General features: G+C 40.0%; 1 protein-coding gene across 1 annotated transcript in view; it reads right to left on the bottom strand.

Moving 5' to 3' along the window:
• Positions 1-19,723, bottom strand: part of LOC139751519 (uncharacterized) — a 302,420-nt gene that overhangs the window by 8,459 nt on the left and 274,238 nt on the right. Inside the window, exon 27 of the mRNA XM_071667018.1 lies at positions 16,099-16,443. Coding sequence (XP_071523119.1) covers positions 16,256-16,443 — 188 coding nt within the window. The 3' untranslated portion in view covers positions 16,099-16,255. The remainder of the gene's footprint in view (positions 1-16,098; positions 16,444-19,723) is intronic.

Below are 19,723 nucleotides of genomic sequence, written 5' to 3' on the forward strand. Positions count from 1 at the left end.
AGAGGGTGTTTTGAAATGGTTTGGTCACATGGAGAGAATGAGTGAGGAAAGATTGACCAAGAGGATATATGTGTCGGAGGTGGAGGGAACGAGGAGAAGAGGGAGACCAAATATATATATATATATATATATATATATATATATATATATATATATATATATATATATTCTTTTCTTTTTCTTTCAAACTATTCGCCATTTCCCGCATTAGCGAGGTAGCTTTAAGAACAGAGGACTGGGCCTTTGAGGGAATACCCTCACCTGGCCCAATTCTCTGTTCCTTCTTTTGGAAAAAAAAAAAAAAAAAAAAAAAAAAAAAAAAACGAGAGGGGAGGATTTCCAGCCCCCCGCTCCCTCCCCTTTTAGTTGCCTTCTACGACACGCAGGGAATACGTGGGAAGTATTCTTAATCCCCTATCCCCCTATACACAGACATATACATATATACACATGTACATATTCATACTTGATGCCTTCATCCATTCCTGTCAACACCCTGCCACACATAAAATGGCATCCCCTACCCACACGTGTGAGGTAGCGCTAGGAAAAGATAACAAAGGCCACATTTGTTCACACTCAGTCTCTAGCTGTCATGTACAATGCACCAAAACCACAGCTCCCTTTCCACATCCAGGCTCAACAAAATTTTCCATGGTTTACCCCAGCCGCTTCACATGCCCTGGTTCATCCACTGACAGCAAAGCGACCCTGGTATACCACATCATTCCAATTCACTCTATTCCTTGCATGCCTTTCACCCTCCTGTATGTTCAGGCCCAGATTGCTCAAAATCTTTTTCACTCCATCCTTCCACCTCCAGTTTGGTCTTCCACTTCTCCCTGTTCCCTCCACCTCTGACACAAATATCCTCTTTGTCAATCTTTCCTCACTCATTCTCTCCATGTGACCAAACCATTTCAATATGTCCTCTTCTAGTCTCTCAACCACACTCTTTTTATTACCCTACATCTCTCTTACTCTTTCATTACTTACTGGATCAAACCAACTCACAGCGCATATTGTCCTCAAACATTTCATTTCCAACACATCCACCCTCCTCCGCACAACCCTATCTATAGCCCATGCCTCGCAACCATATAACATTGTTGGAACCACCATTCCTTGAAACATACCCATTTTCGCTCTCCGAAATAACGTTCTCGCCTTCCACACATTCTTCATCACCCCCAGAACATTTGCCCCCTCCCCCACCCTGTGATTCACTTCCACTTCCATGGTTTCATCTACTGCTAAACCCACTCCCAGATATCTAAAACACTTCACTTCCACCAGTTTTTCTCTGCTCAAACTAACCTCCCAATTGACTTGTCCCTCAACCCTGATGAATCTAATAACCTTGCTCTTATTCACATTTACTCTCAGCTCTCTTTTTTCACACCTTTTACCAAACTCAGTCACCAACTTCTGCAGTTTCTCACTCAAATCAGCCACCAGAGCTGCATCATCAGAGAACATCAACTGAGCCAGGTACCCATTTTATTGACCAATCCCTAGGGGTGGATGAACAGCTAGTGTTGGGTGTGGACTGTGGAGTGTTGTGCAAAATCTATAAAGAAGTGGCACTCCAAAAATCTTTGAAAATTACCCATGGAAATCTTCTTCCCAGCTATTATGACATGCTGTCAGGACTCTCTTTCAAATCACTCATGTAAAATGGTAACTGACTCTTCTGAGTTATTTCTTTTACCTGAAAGGCTTTTTTCCATACTCATAAGAAAAATGTTTTAACTTATTTTGAACTTGTGAATTCAAATACTTTTTTTTCACACTTAAGATTATCCAATCTAGTAAATATTGTTCATTTTCTTAAACTGGGTATGCTTAATGCTTAATGTTAAGGGAAAATAATAATGGTTTTGATATGCTTGGCACACCCAATCATAAATATAAAAATGTTACACTGTTTCATGCACATTGGCAGGGGGACTCTAAAGATAAGTAGCACATCATTAGGGCTTATGAAACAAAAGTCATTTGATTCCACTATGGCTAACAGAGAAGCAGAGAAAGAACCCTCCACATATGTGAGCTGTACTTGATATTAAGGCAAATAAAACTCCTGTAGATATGAAATAGTTGCTAACAAGAACGATGATTACAGTACCTAAACACCACCCTTAACTTTTGAGAAGCAGACTTTTCTATGTTAATTATATACGATTTCCAAAAATGACTGGAGGATACAGTTATACCTAACAGATTTATGTAACTGCAAGGTTGATCTGTAGTATTGAAATAAACACGGGGAATGAGTTGAAATTAGAAAGACATAAGGGTAGAAATCTAATTTTAACACCACTAAATTCAACCAAGCTACCACTATCATATTCCAGGTGCCACACAATGCCAAATTAAGAGAGAAAATATGAGGTACTCCATGCAAATGCTAGATAAGTGACAAATCAGCCAGAAATATAATTAAATTATTACTGACCCTTGGCTATACATGCCAGTACACTGGCCCAATGCAGACTGTCACTAGACTGGCAATGATTTTGGTGGGAATGTTCTAAATTCCCAGCTGATGAATGATTCCATATTACATTTACAGATGTCTCTAAAAACTTATCAAAATAGCTCAAAAAAGTATCACACATCACAGTTACCTATATACCATCTAAGAGAGTATAATAGCATCATCAGGATAGGAAGCCAGATTTATACACCCACTACAAAAGTCAGTTCCATAATAAAATAAACACTTTTTCTTTAGGAGGGTATTGACTGAGAGGGTGAAGGAAAGTGCAGAGCATCAGATTGGAGAGGAGCAGTGTGGTTTCTGGTTTCAGAAGTGGTAGAGGATGTGTGGATCAGGTGTTTGCTTTGAAGAATGTGTGTGAGAAATACTTAGAAAAACAGATGGATTTGTATGTAGCATTCATGGATCTGGAGAAGGCATATGATTAGGTTGATAGGTTTTAAGAGTATATAGTATTAGGAATAAGCTGTTAGAAGCAGTGAAAAGTTTCTATCAAGGATATAAGGTATGTGTACGAGAAGAAAAAGTGATTAATTCCCAGTGAAGGTTGGTCTGCAGCAGAGGTGTGTGATGTCCCCATGGCTGTTTAATCTGTTATTGGATGGGGTAGCTAGGGAAGTAAATGCAAGAGTTTTGGATAGAAGGGTGAGTAAGCAGTTTGCTGGGATGAGATGCCCGGAAAGTAAGTCAGTTGTTCGCCGATGATACTGCACTGGTGGCCAATTCAAGTGAGAAACTGCAGAAGTTGGTGACTACATTCGGAAAAGTGTGTGAAAGGAGAGAGTTGAGAGTAAATATGAATAAGAGCAAGGTTTTTATATTCAGCAGGGTTGAGGGACAAGTTAGTTGCGATGTAAGTTCGAATGGAAAAATATTGGAGGAAATGAAGTTCAGATATCTGGGAGTGGACTTAGCAGCAAATGAAACCATGGAAGCAGAAGTGAGTGACAGGTTGGGGAGGGGGCAAAGGTTCTGGGAGTGAAGAAAAATGTGTTAAAAAAAACGTGATCTTAGAAAGCAAAAATGGTGTTTGAAGGAATAGTAGTTCTAACAATATTACATGGCTGCAAGGCATGAGCTATAGATAGGGTTGTATGGAGGAGGGTGGATGCATTGGAAACGAAATATCTGAGGACAATATGTGGTGTGAGGTGGTTTGATCGAGTAAGTAATGAAAGGGTAAGAGAGATGTGTGGAAATAAAAAGAGTGTGGTTAGGAGAGCAGAAGAGGGTGTGTTGAAATGGTTTGGACATATGGAGAGAATGAGTGAGGAAAAGTTGACAAAGAGGATATATGTTTCAGAAGTGGAGAGAAGGAGAAGCCGGAGACCAAATTGGAGGTGGAAGGATCAAGTGAAAAAGATTTTGAGTGATCAGGGCTTAAACATACAGGAGGGCGAGAGGTGTGCAAGGAATGGAGTTAATTGGAATGATGTGGTATGCTGGAGTCAACGCGCCGTCAATGGATTGAACCAGGGCATGTGAAATGTCTGGGGTAATGTGGATAAGGAGCTATGGTTTCAGTGCATTACACATGACGGCTAAAGACTGAATGTGAACAAATGAGGCCGTTTTTGTCTGTTTTCTTGGTGCTACCTTGCCGAAGCAGTGGGTAGTAATGCTGTTTCCTGTGGGCGGGATAGTGCCAGGAATGGATAAAGGCAAGCAAGTATGAACATGTACATGTGTATATATTTATATGTTTGTGTATGTGTATGTATATGTGTATATGTTGATATGTATATGTACATGTATGGGCATTTGTGTGTGTATATGTGCATACAAGTGGATGGGCCATTCTTCATCTGTTTCCTATTGCAACTTCGCCGAGGCAGGAAATGGCGATCAAGTATAACAAATAGAATATAAATATACTTTTTCTTGTATTTGTATTCACATTTTTATGAAATTATTTTTTCATTTATTCAAGTAAATAATGATCTGTGTGTAAATGATGTGTTAATACAAAATAAGGAACAAACAAACATACATTTGAGCATGCGGGGAGTGCTCATCCTCCTCGAAGGCTCAGATTGGGGTGTCTAAATGTGTGTGGATGTAACGAAGATGAGAAAAAAGGAGAGATAGGTAGTATGTTTGAGGAAAGGAACCTGGATGTTTTGGCTCTGAGTGAAACGAAGCTCAAGGGTGAAGGGGAAGAGTGGTTTGGGAATGTCTTGGGAGTAAAGTCAGAGGTTAGTGAGAAGACAAGAGCAAGGGAAGGAGTAGCACTACTCCTGAAACAGGAGTGGTGGGAGTATGTGATAGAGTGTAAGAAAGTAAACTCTTGATTGATGTGGGTAAAACTGAGAGTTGATGAAGAGAGATGGGTGATTATTAGTGCATATGCACCTGAGCATGAGAAGAAAGATCATGAGAGGCAAGTGTTTTGGGAGCAGCTGAGTGAGTGGGTTAGTAGTTTTGATGCACGAGACCGGGTTATAGTGATGGGTGATTTGAATGCAAAGGTGAGTAATGTGGCAGTTAAGGGAATAATCGGTGGACATGGGGTGTTCACTGTTATAAATGGAAATGATCAAGAGCTTGAGGATCTATGTGCTGAAAAAGGACTGGTGATTGGGAATACCTGGTTTAAAAAGAGAGATATACATAAGTATACGTATGTAAGTAGGAGAGATGGACAGAGAGCATTATTGGATTACGTGTTAATTGAAAGGAGCGCGAAAGAGAGACTTTTGGATGTTAATGTGCTGAGAGGTGCAACTGGAGGGATGTCTGATCATTATCTTGTGGAGGCGAAGGTGAAGATTTGTAGAGGTTTTCAGAAAAGAAGAGAGAATGTTGGGATGAAAAGAGTGGTGAGAGTAAGTGAGCTTGGGAAAGAGACTTGTGTGAGGAAGTACCAGGAGAGACTGAGTACAGAATGGAAAAAGGTGAGAACTAAGGACGTAAGGGGAGTGGGGGAGGAATGGGATGTATTTAGGGAAGCAGTGAGTGGTGGGATGAAGAAGTAGGATTAGTAGTGAAAGAGAAGAAAGAGGCATTTGGACGATTTTGGCAGGGAAATAATGCAAATGAGTGGGAGATATATAAAAGAAAGAGGCAGGAGGTCAAGAGAAAGGTGCAAGAGGTGAAAAAGAGGGCAAATGAGAGTTGGGGTGAGAGAGTATCATTAAATTTTAGGGAGAATAAAAACATGTTTTGGAAGGAGGTAAATAAAGTGTGTAAGACAAGGGAATTAATGGGAAGTTCAGTGAAGGGGGCTAATGGGGAGGTGATAACAAGTAGTGGTGATTTGAGAAGGAGATGGAGTGAGTATTTTGAAGGTTTGTTGAATGTGTTTGATGATAGAGTGGCAGATATAGGGTGTTTTGGTCAAGGTGGTGTGCAAAGTAAGAGGGTTAGGGAAAATGATATGGTAAACAGAGAAGAGGTAGTAAAAGCTTTGCGGAAGATGAAAGCTGGAAAGGCAGCGGGTTTAAATGGTATTGCAGTGGAATTTATTAAAAAAAGGGGGTGACTGTATTGTTGACTGGTTGGTAAGGTTATTTAATGTGTGTATGTATGTATGTCTCTTGATGAGGTGCCTGAGGATTGGCGGAATGCTTGCATAGTGCCATTGTACAAAGGCAAAGGGGATAAAAGTGAGTGCTTAAATTACAGGGAATAAGTTTGTTGAGTATTCCTGGGAAATTATATGGGAGGGTATTGATTGAGAGGGAGAAGGCATGTACAGAGCATCAGATTGGGGAAGAGCAGTGTGGTTTCAGAAGTGGTAGAGCATGTGTGGATCAGGTGTTTGCTTTGAAAAATTTGTGAGAAATACTTAGAAAGGCAAATGGATTTGTATGTAGCATTTATGGATCTGAAGAACGCATATGATAGAGTTGATAGAGATGCTCTGTAGAAGGTATTAAGAATATACGGTGTGGGAGGCAAGTTGTTAGAAACAGTGAAAAGTTTTTATCGAGGATGTAAGGAATGTGTATGTGTAGGAAGAGAGGAAAATTATTGGTTCTCAGTGAATGTCAGTTTGCGGCAGGGGTGTTTGATGTCTCCATGGTTGTTTAATTTGTTTATGGAGGGGTTGTTAGGGAGGTGAATGCAAGAGTTTTGGAAAGAGGGGCAAGTATGCAGTCTGTTGTGGATGAGAGAGCTTGGGAAGTGAGTCAGTTGTTGTTCGCTGATGATACAGCGCTGGTGGCTGATTCACGTGAGAAACTGCAGAAGCTGATGACTGAGTTTGGTAAAGTGTGTAAAAGAAGAAAGCTGAGAGTAAATGTGAATAAGAGCAAGGTTATTAGGTACAGTAGGGTTGAGGGACAAGTCAATTGGGAGGTAAGTTTGAATGGAGAAAAACTGGAGGAAGTGGTTTTAGACATCTGGGAGTGGATTTGGCAGCGGATAGAACCATGGAAGCGGAAGTGAATCATAGGGTGGGGGAGGGGCGAAAGTTCTGGGAGCGTTGAAGAATGTGTGGAAGTCAAGAACATTATTTCGGAAAGCAAAAATGGGTATGTTTGAAAGAATAGTGGTTCCAACAATGTTATATGGTTGCAAGGTGTGGGCTATGGATAGAGCTATGTGGAGGAGGGTGGATGTGCTGGAAATGAGATGTTTGAGGACAATATGTGGTGTGAGATGGTTTGATCGAGTAAGTAATAATAGGGTAAGAGAGATGTGTGGTAATAAAATGAGTGTGGTTGAGAGAGCAGAAGAGGGTGTTTTGAAATGGTTTGGACACATGGAGGGAATGAGTGAGGAAAGATTGACAGAGGATATATGTGTCAGAGGTGGAGGGAACGAGGAGAAGTGGGAGACCAGATTGGAAGTGGAAAAATGGAGTGAAAAAGATTTTGAGTGATCGGGGCCTGAACATGCAGGACGGTGAAAGGAGTGCAAGGAATAGAGTGAATTGGAACGATGTGGTATACCGGGGTTGACGTGCTGTCAATGGATTGAACCAGGGCAGGTGAAGCGTTTGGGGTAAACCATGTAAAGTTATGTGGGGCCTGGATGTGGAAAGGGAGCTGTGGTTTCAGTACATTATTACATGACAGCTAGAGACTGAGTGTGAACGAATGTGGCCTTTGTTGTCTTTTCCTAGCGCTACCTCACACACATGAGGGGGAGGGGGTTGTTATTTCATGTGTGGTGAGGTGGCGATGGGAATAAATAAAGGCAGACAGTATGAATTATGTACATGTGTGTATATGTATATGTCTGTGTGAGTATATATATGTATACATTGAGATGTATAGGTATGTATATTTGCCTGTGTGGACGTGTATGTATATACATGTGTATGTGGGTGGGTTGGGCCATTTCTTTTGCCTGTTTCCTTGTGCTACCTCGCTAACATGGGAGACAGCAACAAAGCAAAATAATAATAATTTTCCAAAAGAAGGAACAGAGAAGAGGGCCAGGTGAGGATATTTCCTCAAAGGCCCAGTCCTCTGTTCTTAACGCTACCTCGCTGTCGCGGGAAATGGCAGATAGTATGAAAAAAAAAAAAAAATAATAAAAACATGTTCAAAATGATATGTAAATGACACATATGGGATATGCTAAAGCAATGATGGAAAGACAGCCATAACAGTTTCATGATAAAAGAAATACTTTTTCTTGTATTAGTATTCACATTTTGATGAATTTTTTCTTCATTTATTCAAGTGAATAATGTTCTGTGTGTGTAAATGATGTGTTAATATAAAGATAAGAAATATACAAACGTACATATGTTTAGAATACGTAAATGACACACATGGGATGTGTAAAAGCACTGATGGAAAGAAAGCCATAAAGTGTGTAAAGTGTTAGTGTATGTACAGAGAAAGAAATCAAACCTAGAATAAAACCATAATCGTCAAGTTTTATATAACAAGAATCCATGCTGCCAGCAAGGGCCTTCCCTCATCAAGTCAGTACCCTCTTACACTGATAAAGAGAAATTTGTACTACTTTCTTTTTGATATTTTCTTTACTATATAAGACATATATTCTATATATGAATATTTTTCCACACTGAGTGATTCATTTTAGATGTATGGTGAAGTTTAAAGTTTGAAATTTTCAAAATGATCAAAGTTTGGTATTCTCATCATATAATGCACAGATTTCTGGCTGCTTTGCTGCTTATCTAGTTTACCCAGAGTGCCTCATATGTTAGCATGAGGAAGCGTAGGCAAGTGAGCTAGAGTATGAAATGAGGAATCATCATTAATATAAGGGAATGGAGTCAGAAGTTCAGGAGAGAAGATCATTTATGGAATGAAGAAAGAGATTAGGAATTAGGAGAGAATCTTAAGGCATACCACTGTTGAGAAGATATGAGAGGAAGTCACATCATCAATGACTACTGCAATGGAATGACTAGCAAGGAAGCTATATATTAATGAATGTATAAGAGCAGGAAAGCCAAAGGAAAGAAGGAAGTTTATAAAGTAAAGAATTATGCACTACCCTACCAAATACTTTAGAGATGTTTACTGTATAAGAACAAATATATGCAAACACAAACAGTGAAAAGAGCTATCACAAACATTATTGTATTGATGCATTAGATACAAAAAAAATATACAACAACAGACTTAAATGGCTGGCAGCTCTGAGTGGCTGACATCAAGCCCACCTAAACAAAGTTACTGTGGCCATTAGCTTCACCTGTAGTGATTCAGTACTTATTCATTTCTACATTACTTTACTGTGAGCCTTCATCATCAATGCAATATACTGGTAACATAATACCTACAACATACACCAAGCTGATGAATTTTGTCACTGAGGAGGTGGAGGGGAGAGATAGGAGTGAGTCAGTAAGGAAGAAAGTGAGTGAGCATTCTCAAAAAGTATAGTTAAAAGAAGCTAGATGTGTAGTATATTCACTTGGAAATAAAATTTTGAACTCAATTTCATTTAGTTTTTGCTGTTACTAACTATCTTATTTTCATCTGCCATCAATTATCTGAGGCAATGAAGATTCAACATTTTCAAAAGTCACTCCATTTTCTATAATACAACAATAGTTCTATACTGTTTTTGTCTTCCAGCAAGATGATACCATTTATGTACTTGATACCAGCACAATTATCAACCTTGTTTACCTTATCAACAGACTTTGCCCACATTGTCCTGGTGGCTGTAGACCTCTGCCATGCCTTTTTAATTTTATAATTTTATATATTTTACACTTGATGTTCCTTAGATGCTGGAATCCCACTATTCCCCCCCCTTCCTGACCTCCCCTGCCACTGCTGTGCTTTACCATGATTTAACCTTTCCACACATTTATTGTTTTTAAACACTCCCTTTCGTATCTTAATTTTGCATATCATTATTAACCCTCTGCACTACTAACCAAAGTTACTGTGGCCATTAGCTTCACCTGTAGTGATTCAGTACTTATTCATTTCTACATTATTTTACTGTGAGCCTTCATCATCAATGCAATATACTGGTAACATAATACCTACAACATACACCAAGCTGATGAATTTTGTCACTGAGGAGGTGGAGGGGAGAGATAGGAGTGAGTCAGTAAGGAAGAAAGTGAGTGAGCATTCTCAAAAAGTATAGTTAAAAGAAGCTAGATGTGTAGTATATTCACTTGGAAATAAAATTCTTGCAATTACTAGGAAACACTGCTGGCAAGAGATTTATCATCTCGATCCCAGCGACCTTTGAATTTCTCCCATGCTCATTACCGGGTAATATTTTCTGTAGGAAATCAGAATTAAGGTAGCATCAACATGTCATGCATTATCATTTTCACACTCTTCATAAATCACTTCACAGGAGGAATTTTGAAAACATGTAGCTCCTTAGTTTTGTAATATATATATATATATATATATCATCCTGTTTCATGATCAGTGTAGATTTCATCAAAGCATACCTCTTTCTTTGTTGCACAGAACAGTGAGCAAAGTATCCGTAATTTCTTTTTAAAAGTTGAGATCCCACAGAACAAACTGAGTACCCCTAATCTAGCCATTCATAAACACTATATATGATCAGGGGGTTTCCTACCTGTGAATGTCTGACCTATGAACAAGCTTGAAAAAGATACATAATTCCTAATCCAACATAAAGGCAATTTCTCCTACTTACAAACTGCAGAATTGCATCTCTTTTCATTAAAAGTTGCTTTATATGATGTTCTATTAACTATAATGGCTTTGGAATACAATACTTCATACTTTATCACAAGTCAGGTAAAGGTGTCTGTTCTTCTGCATTGCTTTATATTCTCTGACTTAAGAACAGATCGATTTATGAACAAGGTCCAGGAATCTAACCCATTTTTAACTCAGGGACCCTGTACATATATTACGAAAGCAGATGACTGTTTTGTTGATTGGATGATTAGGATATTCAATGTACGTATGGATCATGGGGAAGTGCCTGAGGATTGGCGGAATGTGTACATAGTGCTATTGTACAAAGGCAAAGGGGATAAAGGAGAATATTCAAATTACAGAGGTATAAGTTTGTTGAGTATTCCTGGGAAATTATATGGGAGGGTATTGATTGAGAGGGTGAAGGCATGTTTTTTTTTTTTTTGCTTTGTCACTGTCTCCCGCGTTTGCGAGGTAGCGCAAGAAAACAGACAAAAGAATGTTCCAACCCACCCACATACATATGTATATACATAAGCTCCCACACATGCACATGTACATACCTATACATTTTCAATGTATACATTCATATACATTTTTTTTTTTTTTTTGCTTTGTCACTGTCTCCCGCGTTTGCGAGGTAGCGCAAGAAAACAGACAAAAGAATGTTCCAACCCACCCACATACATATGTATATACATAAGCTCCCACACATGCACATGTACATACCTATACATTTTCAATGTATACATTCATATACATTTTTTTTTTTTTTTGCTTTGTCACTGTCTCCCGCGTTTGCGAGGTAGCGCAAGGAAACAGATGAAAGAAATGGCCCAACCCCCCCCCATACACATGTATATACATACGTCCACACACGCAAATATACATACCTACACAGCTTTCTATGGTCTACCCCAGACACTTCACATGCCCTGGTTCAATCCATTGAAGGCACGTTGACCCCAATATACCACATCGTTCCAATTCACTCTATTCCTTGCAAGCCTTTCACCCTCCTGTACGTACAGGCCCCAGTTGCTCAATATCTTTTTCACTCGATCCTTCCACCTCCAATTTGGTCTCCCACTTCTCATCCCCTCCACCTCTGACACATATATCCTCTTTGTCAATCTTTCCTCACTCATTCTCTCCATGTGCCCAAACCATTTCAATACACCCTCTTCTGCTCTCTCAACCACACTCTTTTTATTACCACACATCTCTCTTTCCTCTTATTACTTACTTGATCAAACCACCTCACACCATGTATCGTCTTCAAACATCTCATTTCCAACACATCCGTCCTCCTCTGCACAATCCTATCTATAGCCCACGCCTCACAACCATATAACATTGTTGGAACCACTATTCCTTCAGACATACCTATTTTTGCTCTCCGAGATAATGTTCTCGCTTTCCACACATGCCTCAACGCTCCCAGAACCTTCACCCCCAAACCCACCCTGTGACTCACTTCCACTTCCATGGTTTCATCCGCTGCTGAATCCACTTACAGATATCTAAAACACTTCACTTCCTCCAGTTTTTCTCCATTCAAACTTACCTCCCAATTGACTTGTCCTTCAAGACTACTGAACCTAATAACCATGCTCTTACTCACACTTACTCTCACTTTTCTTCTTTCACACACTTTACCAAACTCAGTCACCAGCTTCTGCAATTTCTCACCCGAATCAGCCACCAGCGCTGTATCATCAGCGAACAACAACTGACTCACTTCCCAAACCCTCTCATCCACAACAGACTGCATAATTGCCCCTCTCTCCAAACTCTTGCATTCACCTCTCCAACAACCCCGTCCATAAACAAATTAAACAACCATGGAGATATCACGCATCCCTGCCACAAACCGACATTCACTGAGAACCAGTCACTTTCCTCTCTTTCTACTCGTACACATGCCTTACATACTCGATAAAAACTTTTCACTGCTTCTAGCAACTTACCTCCCACACCATATACTCTTAATACCTTCCACAGAGCATCTCCAGATAAGTGCTACATACAAATCCATCTGTTTTTCTAAGTATATGATTGGGAGATGTATAAAAGAAAGAGGCAGGAGGTCAAGAGAAAGGTGCAAGAGGTGAAAAAGAGGGCAAATAAGAGTTGGGGTGAGAGAGTATCATTAAATTTTAGGGAGAATAAAAAGATGTTTTGGAAGGAGGTAAATAAAGTGTGTAAGACAAGAGAACAAATGGGAACATCGGTGAAGGGGGCAAATGGGGAGGTAATAACAAGTAGTGGTGATGTGAGAAGATGAAGTGAGTATTTTGAAGGTTTGTAGAATGTGTTAGATGATAGAGTGGCAGATATAGGGTGTTTTGGTCGAGGTGGTGTGCGAAGTGAGAGGGTCAGGGAGAATGATTTGGTAAACAGAAATGAGGTAGTGAAAGCTTTGTGGAAGATGAAAGCTGGCAAGGAGGTGGGTTTGGATGGTATTGCAGGAATTTATTAGAAGAGGAGGTGACTGTTGTTGACTGATGGTAAGTATATCTAATGTATGCATGGCTCATGGTGAGGTGCCTGAGGATTGGCGGAATGTGTACATAGTGCTATTGTACAAAGGCAAAGGGGATAAAGGAGAATATTCAAATTACAGAGGTATAAGTTTGTTGAGTATTCCTGGGAAATTATATGGGAGGGTATTGATTGAGAGGGTGAAGGCATGTAAAGAGCATCAGATTGGGGAAGAGCAATGTGGTTTCAGAAGTGGTAGAGCATGTGTGGATCAGGTGTTTGCTTTGAAGAATGCATGTGAGAAATACTTAGAAAAGCAAATGGATTTGTATGTAGCATTTATGGATCTGGAGAAGGCATATGATAGAGTTGATAGAGATGCTCTATGGAAGGTATTAAGAATATTTGGTGTGCGAGGCAAGTTGCTAGAAGCAGTGAAAAGTTTTTATTAAGAATGTAAGGCATGTGTACGAGTAGGCAGAGAGGAAAGTGATTGGTACTCAGTGAATGTCGGTTTGTGGCAGGGGTGCATGATGTCTCCATGGTTATTTAATTTGTTTATGGATGAGGTCGTTAGGGAGGTGAACGTAAGAGATTTGGAGAAAGGGGCAAGTATGCAGTCTGTTCTGGATGAGAGGGCTTGGGAAGTGAGTCAGTTGTTGTTCGCTGATGATACAGCGCTGGTGGCTGATTCAGGTGAGAAACTGCAGAAACTGGTGACTGAATTTATTAAAGTGTGTGAAAGAAGAAAGCTGAGAGTAAATGTGAATAAGAGCAAGGTTATCAGATAGGGTTATTAGTAGGGTTGAGGGACAAGTCAATAAGAAGGTAAGTCTGAATGGAGAAAAACTGGAGGAGTGAAGTGTTTTAGATATCTGGGAGTGGATTTGGCAGCGGATGGAACCATGGAAGCGGAAGTGAGTCACAGGGTGGGGGAGGGGATGAAGGTTCTGGGAGCTTTGACAAATGGGTGGAAGGCAAGAACATTATCTTGGAAAGCAGAAATGGGTATGTTTGAAGGAATAGTGGTTCCAACAATGTTATATGGTTGCAAGGTGTGGGCTATAGATAGGGTTGTGCAGAGGAGGGTGGATGTGTTGGAAATGAGATGTTTGAGGACAATATGTGGTGTGAAGTGGTTTGATTGCATAAGCATTGAAAGGATAAGAGACACGTGTGGTAATAAAAAGAGTGTGGTTGAGAGAGTAGAAAAGGGTGTTTTGAAATGGTTTGGTCACATGGAGAGAATGAGTTAGGAAAGATTGACAAAGTGGATATATGTGTCACAGGTGGAGGGAATGAGGTGAAGTGGGAGACCAAATTGGAGGTGGAAGGATGGAGTGAAAAAGATTTTGAGCGATCGGGGCCTGAACATGCAGGAGGGTGAAAGGAGTGCAAGGAATAGAGTGAATTGGAACAATGTGGTATACCGGGGTTGACATGCTGTCAATGGATTGAACCAGGGCATGCAAAGCATCTGCGGTAAACCATGGAAAGTTTTGTGGGGCCTGGATGGGAAATGGAGCTATGATTTCGGCGCATTGTACATGACAGCTAGAGACTGAGTGCGAATGAATGTGGCCATTGTTGTCTTTTCCTAGCGCTACCTTGCGCGTGTGCTGGGGTTGTCATTTCATGTGTGGCGGGGTGGCGACAGGAATGAATAAGGTCAGCAAGTATGAATTATGTACATGTGTATTTATGTATATGTCTGTGTATGTATATATATGTATATGTTGAAATGTATAGGTATGTATATGTGCATGCGTTGACGTGTATGAATATACATTTGTATGTGGGGGGTTGGGCCATTCTTTCGTCTGTTTCCTTGCGCTACCTCACTAACGTGGGAGACAGCGACAAAGTATGATATATAAAATAAAATATACATAAAGTATGGGAAGGTATCAACTGAGAGGGTTAAGGCATTCAAAAAATATCAGACTGGGGAGGAGCAGTGTGGTTTCACAAGTGTTAGAGGATGTGTGGATCAAGTGTTTGCTTTCAAGAATGTGTGAGAAAAATGTAGAAAAACAGATGGATTTGTATGTGGCATTTATGGATCTGGAAAGAGCATATGGTAGGGCTGATAGAGATGCCTTTGGAAAGTCTTAAGAATATATGGTGTGGGGGGAAAGCTACTACCAGCACTGAGAAGCTATTACCAAAGGTGTAAGGCTTGTGTACAAGCAGGAAGAGAGGGGAGTGATGGTTCTAAGAAATGGTTGGTCTGTGGCGTGATGTCACCATAGTTTGGTCAATTTGTTTATGGATGGGGTGGTGAGGGTGGTAATGCATGAGTCTTGGAGGGGGGGTAAGTATGCAGTCTGTGGGAATAAGAGGGCTTGAGAAGTACCAGCTGTTGTTTACTGATTATAGAGCACTTGTGGCAGATTCGTGTGAGAAACAGCAGAAGTTGGTGACTGAGTTTGGAAGAGTTTGTGAAAGGAGAAAGTTGGGAGTGAAAGTTAATAAAGTGAGTCTGAATGGAGAAAAATTGGAGGAAGGGAAGTGTTTTAGATATCTGGGAGTGGACTTGTTAGTGAATGGAAGTGAGTCATAGGATGGGGGAGAGGGCAAAGGTTCTGGGAGTGCTAAGGAATGTGTGAAAAAGAGAACATTATTTGGGAGGGCAAAAATGAGTGTTTGAAGGAATAGTAGTCCTAACAATACATGAATGCAAAGAAAGAGCTATAGATAAGGCTGTGCGGAGGAGGTTGGATATATTGGAAATGAAATGTTTTAGGACAATATGTTGTGTGAGGTGGTTTGATCAGGTAAGAAGATGTGTGGTAATAAAAAGAGTGCGGTTAAGAAATATTCTTAAAAATATCATGAATCATTCATAACACTTCTTTCATCAAAATACAATGAATTACATGTTAAATGCATTACTGTACATTTGTCTATACTCAATTCAATTTGCTACTAGTTTCTGTTCAGTTCTACCATGGTTCAGATGTATCCCAAAATCATCTAATATAACTTTCGTCTCACACAGGTGCCACTTGTTAAAAACATGAGAAAACCCACAATGACTTTACTGAGCCCTGACACAATTCCACATATATTCCAAACCACTCATTCATCCTAACACTTTATGAAAACTTGAGATGAGATGAGTGGCACTTGATTCATACTGTATATAACTGAATAAACTTGAATATACAAGACAGAGAAAACTGAAATATCAGAAGCAATACAAACCTGGTCGTCCTTGTAATCCAGGCGGACCATCAGAACCCTGGTTGCCCCTAAAACCCCTTGCACCAGGCTGCCCAGATGAACCAGGTCGGCCAGATTCACCAATCATGCCCTTTCGACCCTTTTGCCCATCTCGACCAGGTTTGCCCATGAAGCCATTTGGGCCAAGACCACCTGTAAAAGGATGATAGGTATGAATAGGAAAGAAAACATACAAGTAAGGTATCTACATGAAAGAGTATTTCGAGGTAAGCAAATGTATAAACAAAAAGCACTGTAGGTACAAGAAAGAAAATATACATGTAAGGTCCTTACATGAAAGAATATTCAGAGGTAAGCAAATGCATAAACAAAAAGCACTGTAGGTAAGACATGAAGTCTACACCATAAGGGAGCGAGACAACACTTATAGACTATGAGCTCATAAATGTGAATCTCATAAATGTCAAGAATTGAAATCTAAAGGTTTATTATATCACTAAAACAAATAAAATAAAATCTAGTGCCTTTACAACCTCTGAATCACCTACAATCTTTCAATAGTCATTTAAGTAATTTTTCTATGGGGCATGAGCCACCTTATCTTTTGATGGTGATCATAAATATTCTTGGCTTTACTTAACACCTTTACTAGAACTTAAAAGATAATCTGAAATACTTGCATTATCAATCTACATCCAATTCAGTTAAAAAGAAAACAAAGATAAACCTGCAAATGGGCATTTTTGTAACTCCTCATCCTTATGTACCGTGTAGGCGGGTTCATTAAGTTTTTGTTCTATCACAGAACTATCTCATTTTCATCTACCTTTAATACTTTGACACAATAAAGATCATGTAGTCATTCACTACCAGAATCCTTCCCTTTTAATCTTATGAATCAATCCTTTCAATGTCTAGCTTGCTAGATGCAAAACAAATTTTGAATCAATCCTTTCAATGTCTAGCTTGCTAGATGCAAAACAAATTTTTATAAAGTAAAAGGTTTAATGACATAACAATCACATAAACTTAAACAAAATAGAAAATTCTAAAGCCAATAAAAAACATCCAGTTTTAAAGAACTGAAGATAAACTAAAAAAATGATAAAATCATGCTATAAGCAAGAATTTTGAACACTTAAAGTAGCAGAAACCTACTGAGTCAACTGAGTATATATCACTTCAGAGTTATTCCCATTCGTGATGATTAGATTTACCCCATGGCTTCAGACAAACTTTTCTCTCAACTAAAACAATTTGAACAACATCCTTGAGAGCCCATTAAACTTTCGTGCACTGCCACCTCTGCGTAACTCTTTCAGTGCTAGTATACAGATGCCCAGCTGAGTGACTTCATGGGAAGTTATTTTCTAACTCCATATTTCAGGGGTGATTTTACTGATTTACAAGTGAATGTTTTTTTTTTTTTTTTTTTTTGCTTTGTCACTGTCTCCCGCGTTTGCGAGGTAGCGCAAGGAAACAGATGAAAGAAATGGCCCAACCCACCCCCATACACATGCATATACATACACGTCCACACAACGCAAATATACATACCTACACAGCTTTCCATGGTTTACCCCAGACGCTTCACATGCCCTGATTCAATCCACTGACAGCACGTCAACCCCGGTATACCACATCGATCCAATTCACTCTATTCCTTGCCCTCCTTTCACCCTCCTGCATGTTCAGGCCCCGATCACACAAAATCTTTTTTACTCCATCTTTCCACCTCCAATTTGGTCTCCCACTTCTCCTCGTTCCCTCCACCTCCGACACATATATCCTCTTGGTCAATCTTTCCTCACTCATGCTCTCCATGTGCCCAAACCATTTCAAAACACCCTCTTCTGCTCTCTCAACCACGCTCTTTTTATTTCCACACATCTCTCTTACCCTTACGTTACTTACTTGATCAAACCACCTCACACCACACATTGTCCTCAAACATCTCATTTCCAGCACATCCACCCTCCTGCGCACAACTCTATCCATAGCCCACGCCTCGCAACCATACAAAATTGTTGGAACCACTATTCCTCCAAACATACCCATTTTTGCTTTCCGAGATAATGTTCTCGACTTCCACACATTCTTCAAGGCTCCCAGGATTTTCGCCCCCTCCCCCACCCTATGATCCACTTCCGCTTCCATGGTTCCATCCGCTGCCAGATCCACTCCCAGATATCTAAAACACTTTACTTCCTCCAGTTTTTCTCCATTCAAACTTACCTCCCAATTGACTTGACCCTCAACCCTACTGTACCTAATAACCTTGCTCTTATTCACATTTACTCTTAACTTTCTTCTTTCACACACTTTACCAAACTCAGTCACCAGCTTCTGCAGTTTCTCACATGAATCAGCCACCAGCGCTGTATCATCAGCGAACAACAACTGACTCACTTCCCAAGCTCTCTCATCCACAACAGACTTCATACTTGCCCCTCTTTCCAAAACTCTTGCATTCACCTCCCTAACAACCCCATCCATAAACAAATTAAACAACCTTGGAGACACCACACACCCCTGCCGCAAACCTACATTCACTGAGAACCAATCACTTTCCTCTCTTCCTACACATACACATGCCTTACATCCTCGATAAAAACTTTTCACTGCTTCTAACAACTTGCCTCCCACACCATATATTCTTAATACCTTCCACAGAGCATCTCTATCAACTCTATCATATGCCTTCTCCAGATCCATAAATGCTACATACAAATCCATTTGCTTTTCTAAGTATTTCTCATATACATTCTTCAAAGCAAACACCTGATCCACACATCCTCTACCACTTCTGAAACCACACTGCTCTTCCCCAATCTGATGCTCTGTACATGCCTTCACCCTCTCAATCAATACCCTCCCATATAATTTACCAGGAATACTCAACAAACTTATACCTCTGAAATTTGAGCACTCACTCTTATCCCCTTTGCCTTTGTACAATGGCACTATGCACGCATTCCGCCAATCTTCAGGCACCTCACCATGAGTCATACATATATTAAACAACCTTACCAACCAGTCAGTAATACAGTCACCCCCTTTTTTAATAAATTCCACTGCAATACCATCCAAACCTGCTGCCTTGCCGGCTTTCATCTTCCGCAAAGCTTTTACTACCTCTTCTCTGTTTACCAAATCATTTTCCCTAACCCTCTCACTTTGCACACCACCTCGACCAAAACACCCTATATCTGCCACTCTATCATCAAACACATTCAACAAACCTTCAAAATACTCACTCCATCTCTTTCTCACATCACCACTACTTGTTATCACCTCCCCATTTGCGCCCTTCACTGAAGTTCCCATTTGCTCCCTTGTCTTACGCACTTTATTTACCTCCTTCCAGAACATCTTTTTATTCTCCCTAAAATTTAATGATACTCTCTCACCCCAACTCTCATTTGCCCTCTTTTTCACCTCTTGCACCTTTCTCTTGACCTCCTGTCTCTTT

Source organism: Panulirus ornatus, chromosome 11 (genome assembly GCF_036320965.1).
Source record: "Panulirus ornatus isolate Po-2019 chromosome 11, ASM3632096v1, whole genome shotgun sequence".
In the NCBI taxonomy this organism is placed as follows: Eukaryota; Metazoa; Arthropoda; class Malacostraca; order Decapoda; family Palinuridae; genus Panulirus; species Panulirus ornatus.